At 38.8% G+C, this 17,759-nt stretch overlaps 1 protein-coding gene across 2 annotated transcripts in view; it reads left to right on the top strand.

Annotated features, from left to right (window-relative positions):
* Positions 1 to 226: 226 nt before the first annotated feature.
* The window catches only part of PCSK6 (proprotein convertase subtilisin/kexin type 6), a 250,644-nt gene continuing 233,111 nt past the window's right edge, over positions 227 to 17,759 (top strand). Inside the window, exon 1 of one of the 2 annotated variants that reach the window (XM_027852143.1) lies at positions 227 to 538. In XM_027852143.1, the coding sequence (XP_027707944.1) occupies positions 227 to 538 (312 nt within the window). The remainder of the gene's footprint in view (positions 539 to 17,759) is intronic. The other variant, XM_027852144.1, reaches the window with a different exon arrangement.

Genomic DNA, 17,759 nt, shown 5'->3' with positions numbered 1-17,759 from the left:
GTGAGGTTCCACACGAGAGCGGCACGAGTCAGCGCTTCTCCCGGGAACTTTCCTGGAGCCTCGGCGAGAATGCGCCTCAGCCTTCTTCCCTCCCTCGCGCCCTCCCACCCTCTCTTCCTCCCTCACGGCGGCGCTTCCCAGGAGCGGCGCTGGCTTTAAAAAGCCCCAACCCCACCCCCCCAGCCCGGCACTCTGCACAGGCACTTGAGCAAGCCGGGCTAAAGCCATGCGGTGCTCGCAGCTGCCCGGATCCCTTAGGCTGCTGCGTGCTGGAGGAGGAGAAGGAGGAGGAGACAGAGGGGGACGCGGCGGCGGGGGCAGCAGCAGCAGCAGCAGCAGTAGCAGTAGGAGGGGGACTGGCTCCCGGCCGCTGGCTATGCGCTGCTGGAGCTGGCTCCTGGTGCTCGCGCTGCCCACCGCTTGCGCGGCGCTGCGGTCCCCCACAGTCTATACCAACCACTGGGCTGTGGAAGTGCTTGGAGGGCCGGCAGAGGCGGACCGAGTCGCCTCGGCGCATGGCTATCTGAACTTGGGACAGGTAAGTGGTGAGGGACAAACTTTTCCCCGCGCGCGCTGCAGGTCCCCCCGCGGTGTCCTTGGCACCGAGAAGGAAATGGAGCTTCCGTCCTCTTTGACCTCGCCTCACCTCTTCTCATCTCCTCTTCTCTCCCACAAGCCGCGGTCAGGGAGTGGCTGCTGGTTCCTGCGTCCCAACAAGCCCCAACCTGGGCACACCAGTGCGTCCTGACCGGATCCTACACTGGGGAGGGTTGAGGTTGTCCCCAACACTGCAAGGAGTGCTCGGGGAGGGGGGAAGAGAAAGGAGATGAAATACAGCAGCGGCAGAGGCTGCGGGAAGAGGCAGGACGCCGGCTGCCAAGAGATGGGTAAAAAGAAAGCCCAGTTCATGGGGTGAGAACTTAACTGAAGTTGAGGTGCCCGGCTTTAACTTGGCGGTCTCTTTCTTGTTTGGGATGGGTGTGCGTGTGTGTTGTGAAATTGTGAACTGGTGCCCACCCAGCAGACAAGGTTGAGCGTGACGATAGATGAAGACTTTAGTAAGTATCGATAACTTAAGTTGTGAGTCTATACACAGATGCACACAGTTTGGACAAGATGAAAGAAAAGTAGTTTTCGAAGGATAGAAAAGTACCAGGAAGCCTTCGGATTTCATGCTGGAAGCCTGGGCTTGGGCACTTGGTTTCGAAAGCGGGTAGGGGAGGCTTCCCGGATGTTTGAACCAGAAACTGGGTAAAAAAGACCCAACCCACCTGTCCGCTGCTTTTCCCTTTGGCGGAAGAGGGACTCACTCTTCCCCCTCCCCCGCCCCCATCTCGGCAAACTATCGTACTCTTCCCTCCTACGACTCTCCCCACACCCAATGTCTTCTGTGGCTGAGGTTCCAGTCGCTGAATATAAAATTCCACGTTCTTAGCCTTCTGTCCTACCACTCAGGCCAGCGCCCTCCCCCCCTCTTTTTTTTCTCCCTCCAGGCTGACCCTAGTAGAATTTCTCAGTTCTGGGTGTGCTTACCGAGATGTGTAGGCAGAGGCGGACTCGGAAATTAGGAATCTCGCATTATACTGACAATGGCAGTATTTAATTTAGGCAGAATCACACGAGTCTGTATCCCCTCAACCTGTGCATAAAGCGGGACGATTTTGACCGAGCCCAGAAATACAGGTGAATACTTAAGGGATGAGTAGGGGATGAGGCTTGTAAGGCCACTGAGTAAACAAATGCACAGGAGACCTAATAGATCGATCCTAAACTAGTGAGATCCTTAGTCCAAATCATAGACATTCTAGACCAGGAATTTTGTCTTCTGTACTTTGTAATGGAAACAACACATAGAGAAGCAAGGTACCGCTGAGAAATGAGCTACTGTCTCTGCCTCTTGTCAATGCTGATTGAAATGAGTATCTTAACCGGAGTAGTATGGAAAGCCCAGTGGTGCTCCAGATGGGATGTGTAAGCTTTCTTTAAGTCAATGTGCCAAAGCATATTCTTAAGGGAGGAAAGTGACTTTGTAAGTAAACGAGCCATGGCCGAACCAAATTACTCCCCGGATTATTTGCAGGTAAAACCGAAGAGATTGACTCGCTCTCTCATTACTCTGAAGCTAGCCAACAGTGTAAAGGGTTGTCAGAAGTATGAATGGGGCGGGGAGGAAGAATGAGATTTATAGTTCACCGAGACAGCGATTAGTAGGCTGAAATGTATAGTCTCATCTGGGAATTACACTCCAAGATGTGGTTAACAAGTATATGCAAACTACAGACATAAAGGATCAAATCGAGATACAGATAAGCTCTTCTTGTAATTCAAACTCCAGCACCATACAGTGTTAAATTTAGTTTTATCATTATCCATGACAGAACCCAGCAAAGTGTGGTGCTGCCTAATCTAAATGGAATTTTCTTTGCATCGTAAGTCTTATATTGATACTGTTAATGTGCAATGTGTGGTCTTCTGTAAAAGTAATCTCAATCATTTGAACTGTATTTGTGGTTTTATCAAACATTCTCAATGACTGGTCATAGTTTATCTGAAAGAATATAATTAACTGGGTGATTTTTTTTTTCTGGTTCAAGTCCCTTTAAGCATTGCTGTGATTTAACATTTTACTTTCATCATATAACTGACTTTGTTTCTATCAGTAGTTCCTAAATCTTTATTCTCTAATTCTCCAGATATGAAAAGGTGTTCCTCGGGGTTTTATCCGGGGTTTATTGCTTTTTGTGTTTGCTTAGAGTCTGCCAGCTCTCTGTGTTCACAGTTCACTGCCTTTCTGTCCAGGTGGCACTGCAATTTGTCTTACTAGCAAAGGTATCTCTTGAAATGTGCTATAAATTACAAAGAGACTGAATTGTTGGCTTGTATAATTAAACATACAAACTAGACAATAAGTTAAGGTGTAAGTGCCTGGACCAGACCAAAGCAGTGCTTTGAACTACAATATCTGTTATCCAATGTGCAATATCCTTTCTACAATATCTACAAATGAGCCAGTGATGGCAGTATAATTCTTCTGACTCTAACTAATTTGGAAGATCTCCAGACAGTTCACATAGTCTATTCCATCCTTATTTTGTGGGTGGAGAAGGAAGGAAGGAAGGAAGGAAGGTGGAGGAGATACCATGACCCTTACCACCCAAGGAGTTTGTGAGTTTTCCAAAGTCACAGTAAGCAATTGCTGTACCACATGGCATCAATATAACCGAATTAAATCTATTAAAATGACCAGTGTCATGTGACTTCAGTTTGCAGGTCATTTTTTAAGTAAATAGAGATACATTGTATAAGAACTTAGTGTTTGAATGAACTCATATTTTGAGGGGTTGGATCCAGGGACCTATGATTGCATCTTTAAGCACTACCTTCTGGCATGGAAACTCCCTCTAGTTTATATAGTTTGGGAACTGTTCTCATCTTAAAGGTCTTAGAGACTTGCCTGGGACACTGAGAGGTTAAGTGATTTGCCCATTGTCACCTAGCTAGTATGTGTCAGAGGCAGGAATCATCCCAGGTTTTCCTGACTCCCAAACTGGCCCTCTAATCTTTATGCCTTGAATGCCTTAACATTTAGCACAGAGCCTGGCTCATAGTAGGGCACTTAAATGCTTCTTGACTTGACTCTTTAATGATTATTGAAAGGAGATTTTTGAAGCTTATGAGACCTTAACTAATAAGTAACAAAAATAGTCCTTTGTTTTCTACTACTTTTCCCCACTTCTGTTCCCAAACCAATCTTTCTTTACTTTTTCTTTTAAATGCACTGCTCCTATGGAAAAAGGCCAGAAGCATTCAAGCACCTGCTTAACAACTCATAAAAAAGAAAATCTAATTTGTAGTTTTCAGCTGGGAGTATTTGTGGGTATTGGATGAAGGTATTAACTCCCTTTTTCAAGTGAGCCAATCAATGAACAGAGGAAGGGACTTGTTCAGTTTCACATAGAAATTCATGTTTCTTCCTTATGCTTTAGTCACTAGTCTAAATACTCTCTTTTCAAAGCAACTTTAAAAAAAACCTCCAACTTAATAGGCCATTCAAATTTAAACTCTATTCCTACTCTAGTCCTGGTTCCTCATAGATCTTTGTTGTGCTCTAAATTAATGCTTAATTATTTTTCTTTTAAAGTAACTGGTATCCTTATTAAATTAACATGGTGCAAAGATATTTTAAATTATCTAGTCTCTTCTGACTAGTAAGGTCACGCTGTTAATTAGTGGCAGAATCTAGGTATCCTGACTTCTAGTTACAGCGTTCTTTCCTTTACAGTGTGTTGACTGACCTTTAAAGAGGTGCTATACCTACTGTGTTTTGGCCTGTCACTTGGAATGCTGATGGGTGGGAAAGGAAGACTTTATAAATGGGTAACCTAAAAATTAGGTTGATCTTTGCAATCAAATTCAAAACAGTTCTGTGTCTTTAGCTTATTCAAATTATGTTTCTCGTTAGGGATGGCCTTAAGCATTATGGTTTTCCCTAAATTCTTGCTGTAGCCTGGGATATTATTGGTTCTGAGCTGGGGGTAGGGGTTTGGGTGCGGTGGGGAAGCAGGCTCACTGCCAAATCTCTAAAACATCTTCCTGCCATAGATGATTTTAAAACTGTCTTAAATGATTTTTACTTATAATAGCTGCTGATCATTGCACACCTGGCATTGAATTTCAGGTGGTCCTCAAGCAATTCCTGTCAGTGAGAGAGAAGAATGATGTTGCTAAAGACTTCTCTTTTTTATGATTAAAAAAGTAAAGCTACAACCTGAACTGAACTGAAGGGATATGAAACAGTTATTAAAAAGTTGCAACAAGAATGCCAATAGGAACAGGGTAGATGAGGAGGTTTGCAACACAGTACTGGTACACTATGCCATTTTTTTTTAATCTGGGATTTCAAATAATATACCGTTGTATCAGAGAGTGTGCTTTGAGCCATCCATCCATCTTTCGAAGAGTTCGGAGCCTAGGACAAATTACATTGTGTGCCTCCTTCCTTGGTATTTTATGTGGGTGAAATTAGGTTAAAATTAACATCAAGGGCAGCCTTGAAAAAGAAAAAGGAGCCCATATGGTGCAATGTAAAGCTCACTGGATTGGGGCATGACTATTTACTGTCTGTGTGTGTCTTTGAGAAAGTCATTTAATCTTTCTTGGCTTCAGTTATCTCATCTGTAAAATGGGTAAGTTGGGCCAGCTGATCTCACAATCAATATCTCAGATATCATCAAAGGGCCACATGAGAAATGTCTGGTTAAGGGAAGCCCCAGTGTTTTGTCTTGACTTGTGGGCAAGAGATGATTGTTAGGGGTGAGTTTTATATATGTTATCCTTCAGTCTTAGCACTAGCTGATGATGCTGCCTTTTTCTTTCCAAAGTACTTTAGTTGGCAGTCAGCAAAGACAGTTGATCTAACGTAAGTAACAAGGATGTCCCCAAATCTGGGATCTAAGATCCTTTAACTCTTATTTCCCCATGCTCTAACAATGGTCATAGTATTCTGAATTTTTTTCCCCTGGGTTATTTATAAAGACATACCAAAAGTTATGCAATGCTACCCTCTGGCTAGCCATACTTTCATGGTTCTTGGACCTAGAAATGGAAGGAATCTCAGAGGTCTTTTAGTCCAGTCCCCTCATTTTGTAGATGAAGGATCTGAAGCCCAGAGAAGTTAAGTCCAAAGTCAAACTGGTAGTAAGTATAAGAAGCAGGATTTGAACCCAGGTCCAATGAATCCAGAGCCACTGTTCTTCAAAGGTGCTTGTTGTGGTAACTGATTCTGTTATATTCTTAGTAAAACAATTAGTCACTCTTTGATATCACTGTTAGTCTTCTGCTTGGGTATTTAGAAGACCTAGCTGTATTTACAAGGTCCTTAGTCCAGTTTCACTAAATAATGGTGGTGAATAGCCCCTTCAGCTGTCTAGCAGTGCACACTTCATAGGATGAAATTGGCAGACACGTGTAACCATGGTAACAGGGCCATCAATACCCTTAGTGTAGTAATGATGGCACTGCAAAGAAGAAACACTTTCTCATTGTTCCTCAGTCACTGCAGACATAAGCAAGCTGAGCTCTGCAGTACAATACAACCTGAGACACAGACGTGGTTTGATTTACCTTTCTTCACATAAAACTGTTCTTTGAATTTGTCCAGAAAGCAGCAATCAATTTCAGTTTCTTACACACTTCAGTGCCACCTGAATTTCTGCCATGGGCCAGAATTGTTCATTACTGGAATCCTAAGCTGATCTGCCTCTTGCTACTCAAATATTGTGTAAATCAGTCTCTTCTGTGGGCACTAACCATTGCGACTGAATGATATGCCTGAAGACCCAAGACTAAATAATCAATAAGACTATATCTTCACACCAGTACATATTTTGTCAGTGAAAAAAAGGAGAACTTGGTTTCCCCATCCTTTATTTCACACAACAAAAATTTTCTACAATATTCCAGAGGAGTTAGGATATTCAAAGGACCAGGGGTTCTTTATTGACTATTCATGGGTCGGATTCTCATCTTGTCTATTTTTCAATACCTCCTTCTTGTTCTATATATATTGTTGTTGTTTGTCCTTCGCTTTCAAAGAGGACCATGACATCAGGGAGGTGATGCCATGACATGCAAGTGAATTGGATTCAAGTAAGGGAGGGCTGTGCAAAGTCACCAGCCTTGCTTTCTTTTCTGGAGCCTTCTGGGTCCAGTGGCAGTGTGTGTGTGTGTGTGTGTGTGTGTGTGTGTGTGTATAAACATATAGTTGTGTGTGCAATATATGTATATGTTGTGGGGGGAAAGAAGAGGAATATGGACAAAATCTTTGAGTAAAAGAATTGTGTTGATAGATCTATGTGGAAAAAACAATGGAGGCCCTTTATGATTCTTCAGACAAATAGTTTGTTGATCTTGGGTCCATTCTTCTATATCAATCACATAGTGTGAATAGGGCAAGTATGCTGATTTCGTTAGTGTTGCTACATACATAATAATAACTCCACTAAAGTCCTACTTGGATCAATGCATTATGGCACAGAAGTGATTCTGGATTCTTGGAGTCTGTCAGCAGAGTCCATGATCTGCCAGGTTCTACCAACCTTCAGTTAGTAATTAGCCTAATGATAGCTGGTCTGGTCCTCAAGCTATAAAAAGTCTAAATTCAGAGTCTGAACACTAAGGGACTGGCTATCAGGTAGGGAATTATTTTTGGACACAGCAACTCCTAAAGACCATTTGATAAGAGGTTAAAGGGTTGTAACCTGTGTCAGTGAAGGGACACATCAGCAAAAAAAAAAAATTAATTTTCTGAAGAACTGTCTTTAAAATACCTGGGCTAGTGAGCATTTGTGATAATTTCTCAGCAGTCAGATTTTCTGAGCTATCAAGTCTCTTGCCACTTATTTGTATCTTATAGTTAGGCAATGCTTATTTCATGTACCAAAGACCAAGTGCCACCAGTGGGTTCAGTTAATGCTTGTGGGTATTTCTTGGTGCTATCAGACCTAAGGCATAAGCAAGGGAAAGGGAAAAAGGACAGTGGAAAAATGTATGGGAGTAAGAGACTAAGACTCAATATATGTAAATTTTAACAAAATTTTATTGCTTTTTTTTTTCTTTTATGTCCCCTCCCAATCACTTTTTAAAATTAGTGTACCTATCAGCTTTACTGAATTTTAAAATATATCCATAGTCATTGTGTTTGTCGTGATATTGGAGGACTAGTCTACTGAGCTGATTTGTGTGTGTATGTATATATGTATGTATGTGTGTATATATATATATATATATATATATGTGTGTGTGTGTGTGTGTGTATATGGAGAGAGAGAGAGAGAGAGAGAGAGAGGATAGGCGCTGCAGATGGCCAGTGAATTGAGCCCAAAATTTAATAAGAGGAAGAGAGGGGAATTGATTGTATTTGGAAAATTGTGTAGTCCTTTTAATGATCCCAAGCTACTCTCCTGCACATGTGTGCACACACATGCACATATATGCTCCTTTTTATAACAAATGTTCACCAAGTGATGCTAGATGGTTTTGACTTGTGGAATCCTCTAACTGCTGAAGGATAAAAGTTATGAAAGACTCAAATGATAGATACAGTCTGGGTGAAAATTGGTTGTTGCTTACTTCCAACAAATACAAGAAGTGAGATAAAGTAAATCATTCATGAAAATGTATAATCGAAAAAGGAGACAGGCCGATCATGTAGCAAAAGCACCTAGTAATAGATTAACAGTTGAAGTACTGCTACGGTGCCCAAGAGATATAAGAAGTTCTAGAAGGTGGCCTCAGTTCATTAAGTAGATGTTTTTTGGAGAATTAATGAGAGAATATGGGAAAGAATCACGGAGGATGAGAAGCTTGGATGGGATATGGGTTGTACTGATGAAGGGAATACCTACATCCACAAATCATGAAACCACTGACAAATGTTCTTGTATATGTTGATAGTTCTGATTCTGTCTTCTTTATCCTGCTTCTTCACTTCCTATAATTCTTTGCATATTCTTTATATTTTGTTATAGTGGAATGATATTCCAAGGAGATTCCCATGTGGATCAGATGGTTGGTTCTCTATCCTTAGCCTCACTTAGACATTTCACTAGTGCATGCCATTGGTTATAAAACTGGCTCATTCTTTCAGCAAACATTTTCAAAGCACCTATTACCTCCTACAACAAGGCCTTTGTGCCTTTTCTATTTTCCATCTTATCACTGGTTGTTCTGAGGACCTCTTCGCCCCAACCCAACCCATCATGTCTTGAGCAATTAATACTTCATGGCTCAGGAATTGGTAACTTGAAGTCTATTTAACTTTCCCATTTTTTCTTTCCTATATGGTTACATTGGAGGTGTGTAGTTTTGTGTGTCTTAGACCCCAAATACCTGGACTTGTGCCTCCTTGTCTCAGTCTGAATTTACTTAGGTGTGCCTGTCCCAGGACAGGTTTTAAAAAAAGGTCAATGCCCATTTTATTTAAAAAAAAATATGGCCACCATGTCTAACCACACATTTTGAACTTTACCCATTTTTTCCCTTTAAAAAAAAAATAGCCCATGTTTGCATGCCTGCTGATAAAGGCTCATTTCTATGAAGAAAAAAATAAACTTTATTTTTGTCATGCTGTCAGAATAACTTCATAGCTGAACTCACTGACCATCTTCTTGTGCATATATCTTAATTTCTTAGTTGCAGTAAGATGAAGCTAAGAATAGAAAGTTAGGCTTAGTTTAGTGGCTTGAACCAGATGTTTACTTGTCCCCAGGCTTTGCCAATTCACAACTGCCGCAGCACATCATTTTAGGGTGAGATGAAAAGTCCAGTGATGAAGATTGTTGTTCTCTGTCCCTATGGTGCTTGGTGCTTACCACTAGTAAGTGAACAGACACTTCCTTGTCCAAATATGCATTTATGGTAAATATGCATTTTGTTTTGTTTTGCTATTTTTTAAAGAAACATGTTTTCCTATCTGCTTATGATGGCTGATTACAGTGGGAATACAGTAAACCCAAGTCAAGTTTTCTGGTACATTTTTCTTTACTATTATTGACTTCTCAGTGCTTTTCAAATCTTAAAGCACTGTATCAGTGTGAGATGATGGTTATTGTTATTATTAATACAAGCAAAACCCCCAGTTGAATATTCTTTTTCTAGATAAATAAACTGAATGTAGTGAAAAAAAACCCTTTTATGAAGCTAGTGTTGGGGAACAGAGATAACACTGATATTTCATGTTATGTTATATCAGAATTTTCTTGTATATAGTTGTATATAAAGAGATGATTCAATCTATGGTGCATATGAATCTAGGTAAAATAATTTATGTCAGAAAGTTGTTCTTTTACATTTAATTCTAGATATTTTTGCTATCTTTTTATTTTTATGCTCATTAACAAATACCTCTGAAAGTTTTCTGTGTTCAGTGTGTGTTAGAGCCAAGTGTTATTTCTTTTTCTCTTTCTTTTTGGTGGATAAGAGTTTGAGAAGCATTCTTAGCCACATATAATTCAATCTTTGGGTTACCCCTCTTTTTCTTACTGAAAGTTTATTCTACTTTCCAGTAATTTGTTCCTTTTCCTGAAGTTAGTCACTTAAACCTCTTCTTTTTACTTTATCCATAATGCCTTCCATGCCAAAGGTTGTCTTTTCTCTTCTTGCCAAGTCATTTCCCTCCCTAAGTCTCTCCTGGAAATGTGCTACCTCAAAGAAGTCTTTCAATGACTAGCCACCACCATTGAGATTTTTTTTTAAAAACCAAGGAAACTTGTCCTTCTGAGGGTTGCACATCTTTTCCCCAATGCGTGTGTCTATTTGTTTGTGAATCATGCAATCTGTATAACTGAAATTGGAAATGTAGATAGCAAGGCCTGTGTCTCTACATGTGCCATACAGAACATAGCATTGATGCTCAACAAATAATTGGGACTAATTTATGTTGGCATAAAGGAGTAGTTATCTGACTGAACCTGCCTAATCCATTTTGAATGACATGTTTTTATCTTCTTGTAGATTCTTGTCAATATTAAGTACAGTTTGGCTCAGAGTTGTCCTTGAGAGTTGAAGGCAAGACCTATTGACATTGTTAGATGGATGGAAAGATCTAAAATGGCCAGTAGTTAATGACTCTTAACTATTCTTTGAGGTCTGTTGCTTTTTACAATCTGTCCTCTTTGCCTCACAGGGACCTTTGATTCATATGAGCCACCCCTTCTCTAAATCCAGTACTACAGGTTTATCTCTGTCAGCTGGTTTCCCAACAGCCAATGGTTATGGCATCTGTTTGAAGTATGTGTTTACAGTGGGTCATAGTCTTTCTTAGGCCTTCCTTGATTATTCATCCAACCTTACCATTAAAAAATATTCTTAGAGGCAGGACTCAAGGGAAAAAATAAGTTTTGAAAAATTATTGATATAGTTGGAAGCATAATACAAAGTTTTTATTTAAAGAAAAGAGGATGTGTAGTTTTCTAGGAGTGTAAGCTTAAATATAAGTAGACAGAAATATGGTCAATGGGATTTTCTATGGGATCCAAGTCCCTGTGTGTGTGTGTGTGTGTGTGTGTGTGTGTGTGTGTGTGCATGCCACCCTTTTAGATCACTGAATCATACTCTAGAGGTGTAAAAAAAAAATAATGTAATTGCCTAACAAAAACACTTGTTTGCTTGAGACTTATGGGTCACATGATCAGTGAGATGTCAAATTAGTTATTTAAAATATTTTCACCATTCTCAAAATCCCTTCCATACCCAAAAGGAGTTATGCATGAGATTTAGTGTAACTACAATTAAATCCACAGAAGAAGAGGACAAAATTCTAGACCAGATAAAGTTCTTTATCAATTAACACTGGTAAACTCTAATATATAGAATATTCCCCAAGCATTTTCCCCTCACAAGCCTAATTGCTCCCAGAGTAGGAACACAAACAAACTTAGGGGCTTGTGTAGAGCCTGACCCTAGAGACCTATGTTGCTTCAATGACTCTGCCCAAACACCCTGCAAGAAATGGCAGATGTAGATTCTATCCAGCCACATGAAGGAAAAGATAGAAGAGGAGAAATTAAAGCAGGCTTAAACTTCTGCCTTTTGACTGGAGTGTGGCCCCAGAGTAGGGACTATCCCCTAACCTCTCTACAGCTTCAATGACACTACCTGAACATCTTAGCTCTTTCCCAACTCTGTAAGAAGCAGCTGATACTGACTCTGCTCAGCCACGTGAAAGAGGGAAGGAAAAGAGAGGTGCCAGCATGCATAGCTGCATCAAACCTGGAGGAAAGGGGACTGAAACTCAGCTGATGCCAGTCCTATCTCCCTCCACAAAGGTTACTCAGGGCAGATATCCAAGATGACAAACTTTATGTCGTCTGATGTTGAAGCAGCCTTTCACCATCATTTCAGATGCCTGCTCGCTGGGCAGGGTGATGAAAGAATAAAAAAGAGAGTAAAATGCCAAAGAATATCAAGACAAAAAGCTTTAACAAATACCTCTCATATGCACATATTTTCTCAACAGAAATAATCCTGAAACCAGAGGGGGAAAAATGAATAGCCTGGCAGAATATAAAACTTTTTAACAAATATTACAATGAGGAAACTAAACCAAACTTGATGAAACTAAACTTGATGAAAGAATCTAGCAGTAGTAATAATAATAATAGCATTTATAGATTGCTCTAAAGTTTTCAAAGTATTTTATGTATTGTCTCAGGATAACCTCACAACAACCCTGGAAGATAGGTACTGTCATTATCCCCATTTTGTTGTTGTTAGTCAGTGTCATTTAGGTCACAGCCGACTCTCTGTGACCCTATTGGGGGTTTTCTTGGCAAAGATACTGGAGTGCTTTGCCATTTCCCTTTCCAGTATCCCATTTTACAGATGAGGAAATTGAGGAAGACAAAGGTTAATCGACTTGCCTAGGATCACATAGCTAGTAAGTATTTGAGGTCAGATTTGAATTCAGGCCTTCCTGATACCAGGTCTCATACTCTAGCCCTTGTACCATATAGCTGTCTAGATATAGATGCCCCACAAAACATAGAACACCAGGAAACTCTAGACGAGTTCAAAAGAGAAATAAAATCCATCAAGTAAGGGATTAAGAATGAATATAGGTCAGAAATTGAATCTCTCAATACAGAACTTTAAAAAAAACACAACAGATTTTTTTAAGGAAAAACTAAATTCATCATAAAAAATCTTTGTAAAGAGTTGAAAAAGATAAATAGATTTAGAAGAAAAAATACTAAAATGGAGGAAAATTTGGCTGAAAAGGAGTGAAGGGCAATAGCATTAAAAAAAAAACCACATGAATTCTATACAAACCATTTGAAGATAGGAGAAAAGCAAAGTAACTCAGGAATCAAAAGGATCACAGAAGAATATGACAAATGAAAAACCTATATACCACAATGAAAGAAATAATACAAGAGAATAGTCCAGAACGTGTGCAAATAAATAGCAAATCTATTGAGAGAATTCATGGATTACTGCCAGAAAAAAAGTCTCACAATTAAAACTCTCAGATATATAATGATTAAATGTCCCAAGCACAATGTCAAATATTACATGTGTGCAAGAGAAAGACTGTCAAATATGAAGAAAAAGGAAGATGAGAAACAAGATTATTCTTTAGTTTCAAGAAATCACAGAAGGAAATGGAATAGGATATGTAGAAAAAAACAAAAAACATGGTAACTCAATATGCAATCCAAAATGACATACCTTGCAAATCTGAGCTTAATCATGAATAAAAAAAAAAAAAAGGACATTCAACAAGAGATCATCCTGTTGTATGGGAAAACACAACAAAACAAGTGATTAGAGTTTTAGACATACAAAAACTCCATGCAACAGGAACATAAGAGGTAAATAAGTGCAAATACTAAGTAAGGAATAAATAATAAAATCAATTATTTAATGTTTAGAGGTTATTACTTTTTTTTTTTTTAAAGCACTGGATTTGGAGACAAAAGACTTCCAAGTTTGAATCTCAGCTTCAGCATTCACTAGGTGTGTGACTTAAGACAGTTCATTTAACTATTTGAACTTGTGTCTTAATCTATAAAATAGAGATAATATTTGCTCTGCCCACTATTATAAGAATCAGATGGGATAACGAATGCGAAAGACTTTATAAACTTAAAGCTCTAAGCAATTGAAAAGTAGTATTCGTAGATCTTACAATTCTTCAAGGCGTAGAGATGACCGTAGGTTTATAGAGATGATGCCAGCAGAGCCCAAGGTCTGGAAGGTCCTACCAAGATGGAAAAGCTTCTAGTTAGGGCCTTTAACACACTATGTTTCTATCAGTTGAAAACTAGGCTAACTAACATTAGAGAGAGGCCTATCAGCTGATTGACTCTAGATTGATGAATTTTTTTTTTCCAAAGCTACTAAGGCATAGGAGGGGTGGGGAACTTGCCTCCTCGAGGCCACATGTGGCCCTCTAGGTCCTCAAGTGTGGCCCTTTGACTGAATCCAAACTTCATAGAACAAACCCCCTTAATAAAAGGATTTGTTCTGTAAAACTTGGACTCAGTCAAAAGGCCACACCCAAGGACCTGCTAGGCCACATTGAGGCCTCCAGGCCACAGGTTCCCCACACATAAAGAGAGATTATATGTGTCTCTTAAACCCAGTTTCTAGAAGTAAGTAGTAGTAATAATGAGAACAATGTACAAATCAATACCAATGCATAATTTTAGAATAATAAGGGCTAAATAGTGGTGACAGTCACCTTTTATTATACTTTCTTTATGTGGGAGGTAAGGCCTTCAGGAAATATAAAAGACAGAAGGATTAGAATTTGTTTTTCATGTTCAATCATTTTTCATTCAATTCTGTCTCATTAGGATTTTCCTAATAATGTTATGTGAATTATTGGCTTCCGGTGAAATTTGCAGTTTTCCTGACCTGTTTAAATGAAACATCGCCCTGTAGTCCCTATAGAAAGAGCTATTCCTTATAGTGCTCTTATGGGTGGACTTGCTTTCTCAAGGGTAATCTTGTTTCTTAGTCACAGCTTGAAATTTCCAAGTCATGGACGAATGTATTATCTCAAGTAATTTCTTTCTTCCTTGCTGCCTAGGCCGAATGTTGAAGTTGAAATTATTAAGAATTTTACGTGTACACTATCTTTTGTTTTATATAAAACCAACTCATCACTGGTAATTTAGTACATTTACATAAAATGGGAGTGAGGAGAGATGAGAAGAATAAAAGCATTTTCATAGTAGTTGTTTTATTTATAGATTCTTCTAATTCTATTAAAACAAATGCCTGAGGGATATAAAGCTTGGAATAAGTAATACACAATAGAAGAGGAGAAATTTTAAACCCAAAGAAGGAACCATTAATGCTAAAATAAGATCTGAATCTTAGTATCATGAGGAATAAATGGCATTTTTCTAAAATGAAATAATCATATAGTATATCATACAGAGAAGATGAATTAAAATAGGTACTTGGTAAAGAGAAGATTTGAAAGGAAACATAAAATATCACACAATGAAAAGGAGAAAGTGTTAAGTTGACTCAAGGGGGAAAAATCTAAAGGTAACAGTAATTATGGTTTTCAGACAAATAAATAAAATGACTGACTGTCATAAAACAATAAAACTAAATATTTAATGTGCTTTTAAAAAGTTGGCAAAATATGATGTATTAAGTATGGTAAAATATATAAATAACTATAATATTTGCCTAGCATGTTCAGGCAACCAGTTCAGTGCCTCACTTCCACTCTCTTGCACATAAAAACATGGATGTTTAATTAGAGAAACTAAACTTGAGAGACAGTAAGCTAAATTAAATGAACATTGCTTATATTATGGAAGCTAAAAAGGCACTGTCCAGGAAGTCAACCTAGTGTTGAATGAATAAGTGAATGAATGAGTGAGATAATCACTACTCTTAAAAGGAAAGGCATTTTAAGGATTATTTGAATAAGGAAGTAGGACTGCCTTCTGGCTTCTAAGAATAAAATCTAAAGAAAGAAGAAAAAGCTCAAAATGAGACAATACCAGAACTAGAAAGGACCTCAGAAGCCATCTATCCAACCTATACTTGAACATCAACAAAAAGCAGTGGTCCTGATGGCAGCTTTAAAACTGTGATAGAGACATGGCCCATATTGTCCTGAGTTAATCCAGTCTAAAGTATTTAGACAGCTCTAATTGTTGGGAAATATTTATTTATATCAAGCATAAGTCTGTGGTGGCTATCTAATGTACCTAGTTTCTCCATCTGGGGCAAGCAGAACAGATTTTATCCTTTTTTCACCTGGTAGTTCTTTAAATACTTGAAGATAAGTCTCATGTCTCCCTTAGATCTTCTTTTCTCTGTGTCAAACATCCTTAATTCCTTCAAAATTTAGATAAGACCTGGTCGCTGCTCTTTTGGAAATTATAGGGGGAGAAGATATGAATATATGAAATTATGATACACATTCCATTCAATTCGAGGTCATCCCCTTCATTTTACAGATGAGTAAATCGAAACCTAAGGAGGTGGTGACTTACCAAGGTCACATAAATAGTAAGCATCAGAGGTGGGATTTGAATGTAGGTTCTCTTACTCCTGGAGGCAGGAAGACGTGAGTTAAAATTTAGCCTCAGGCATCTGAGGGCAGGGACTGTCTCTTGCCTCTTTTTGTATCCCTAGTGCTTAGTGCAGTGCTCACACATAGTAAGTAGGTGTTTAATAAATGTTTATTGATTGACCTTGGCAAAGTCAGTTAACTGTTATTTGCCTCAGTTTTCCCATATGCAAAATGAGGATAATAATAGAAGTTACCTTACAGAATTGCTATACAGATCAATTAAGGTAAAGCAATTGAGTAAATTTACAATTTACAATTGAGTAAAATGCTTAACACAGTGCTTGGTGCATATAGTAGGCGCTGTACAAATATTAGTTATTATTATTATTTTTTTTACTTTAGAGCAAGTATTCTTTCCACTGTACCATACTGTCCTAAGCAAGTAATATTGTTTTAGAGCTGATAGGATTCACATGTGGAGTTGTGAGATGCATAACAGAGATTAAAAAAAAAGTACAAAATATTGTTGATTACCACACAGGATGTTCCATAGTGATTCAGAAAAGAAATAAGTCTTGAGAGAAGGTAGAAGGGGACAAATGGCAGAATTTAAGTCCCAGGGGAAACATGATACTTGTCTTCAAGTACTTAATGCACTATATGAAGGAGAGACTAGACTTGTTCTATTTAGCCTCAGAGGACAGAACCAGGAACAATGGGTGGAAGTTGCAATGAGCCAAATTTAATTAGCTAAGTCAGAAAAAAATTAGCAGGCTGCCTCCAAAGGAAGTAGATTCCCCCTCATTGGAGATCTTATTGCAGAGGCTGAATGACTACTTGGCAGGTATATTACATGGAAATTTCTTTCAATTATGGAGTGGGCTAGATTGCCATAGAGGTCCCTTCCAACGAGAAATTCTTTCTGTATATTGAGGAAGCAATCCAATTAGTAATTAGGTCTATTAATTAGAATATGAGGAATCATTTGAAAATGTTTGAACGAACCTTTATTTACTATTGTGGAAATAAAAGTTTTGAGAGTTGGGAGATGCATAGCAGAGATTAAAAAAAGAGCATAGGGGCAGCTAGATGGTGAAGTGGATAGAGCACTGGCCCTGGAATCTAGAGGACCTGAGTTAAAATCCGACCTCTTACACTTGACACTTGCTATCTGTGTCACCCTGGGCAAGTCACTTAACCCCAATTGCTTCACCCCCCCCCCCAAAAAAAGAGCATAGCTTCTGCAGGAGCTTTTCAGTTTGAATCTGGCTAATTTAAACATTATCCTCACCTTGCCAATTAAGTATTGAAAAGAGGACCCTAGAAAATAAGAAGGCAAAAGAACTTACAAACACTCGTGCGTTGCGTTGGTTAAAAACCTCAGATTCTGTTTTGTTATCCAATGAAAGGGAACAAAATTAGTTATTAAAGTATTATTGAAAGGCTGAACAGAAACCACAAGTAAGGTGTGATGGAATTACTGTTTTGATTGAAAGTTGTCTGAACCTTAGTTATCCAGGAGAGTGATAGAATGTCTGAAAATAAACATAAAGTGCTTCAGATCTTTCCACGTGAGGACAAAAGATTCTTTTATGCCATATAGAAAAAAATCAGCAAGGGTTAAAGTTATTGTGAAGATTTATAAAACCAGTATTTTAAGCAGCTTGTTTGGTGTGTTGAAAGTTTGCTTCGAGGTATTAAAACAAAATTACCA

Source organism: Vombatus ursinus, unplaced genomic scaffold, assembly GCF_900497805.2.
Source record: "Vombatus ursinus unplaced genomic scaffold, bare-nosed wombat genome assembly UNPS02009205.1, whole genome shotgun sequence".
In the NCBI taxonomy this organism is placed as follows: Eukaryota; Metazoa; Chordata; class Mammalia; order Diprotodontia; family Vombatidae; genus Vombatus; species Vombatus ursinus.
Note: the sequence above shows the minus strand (reverse complement) of the source record. Positions and strands in the feature narration are given on the sequence as shown.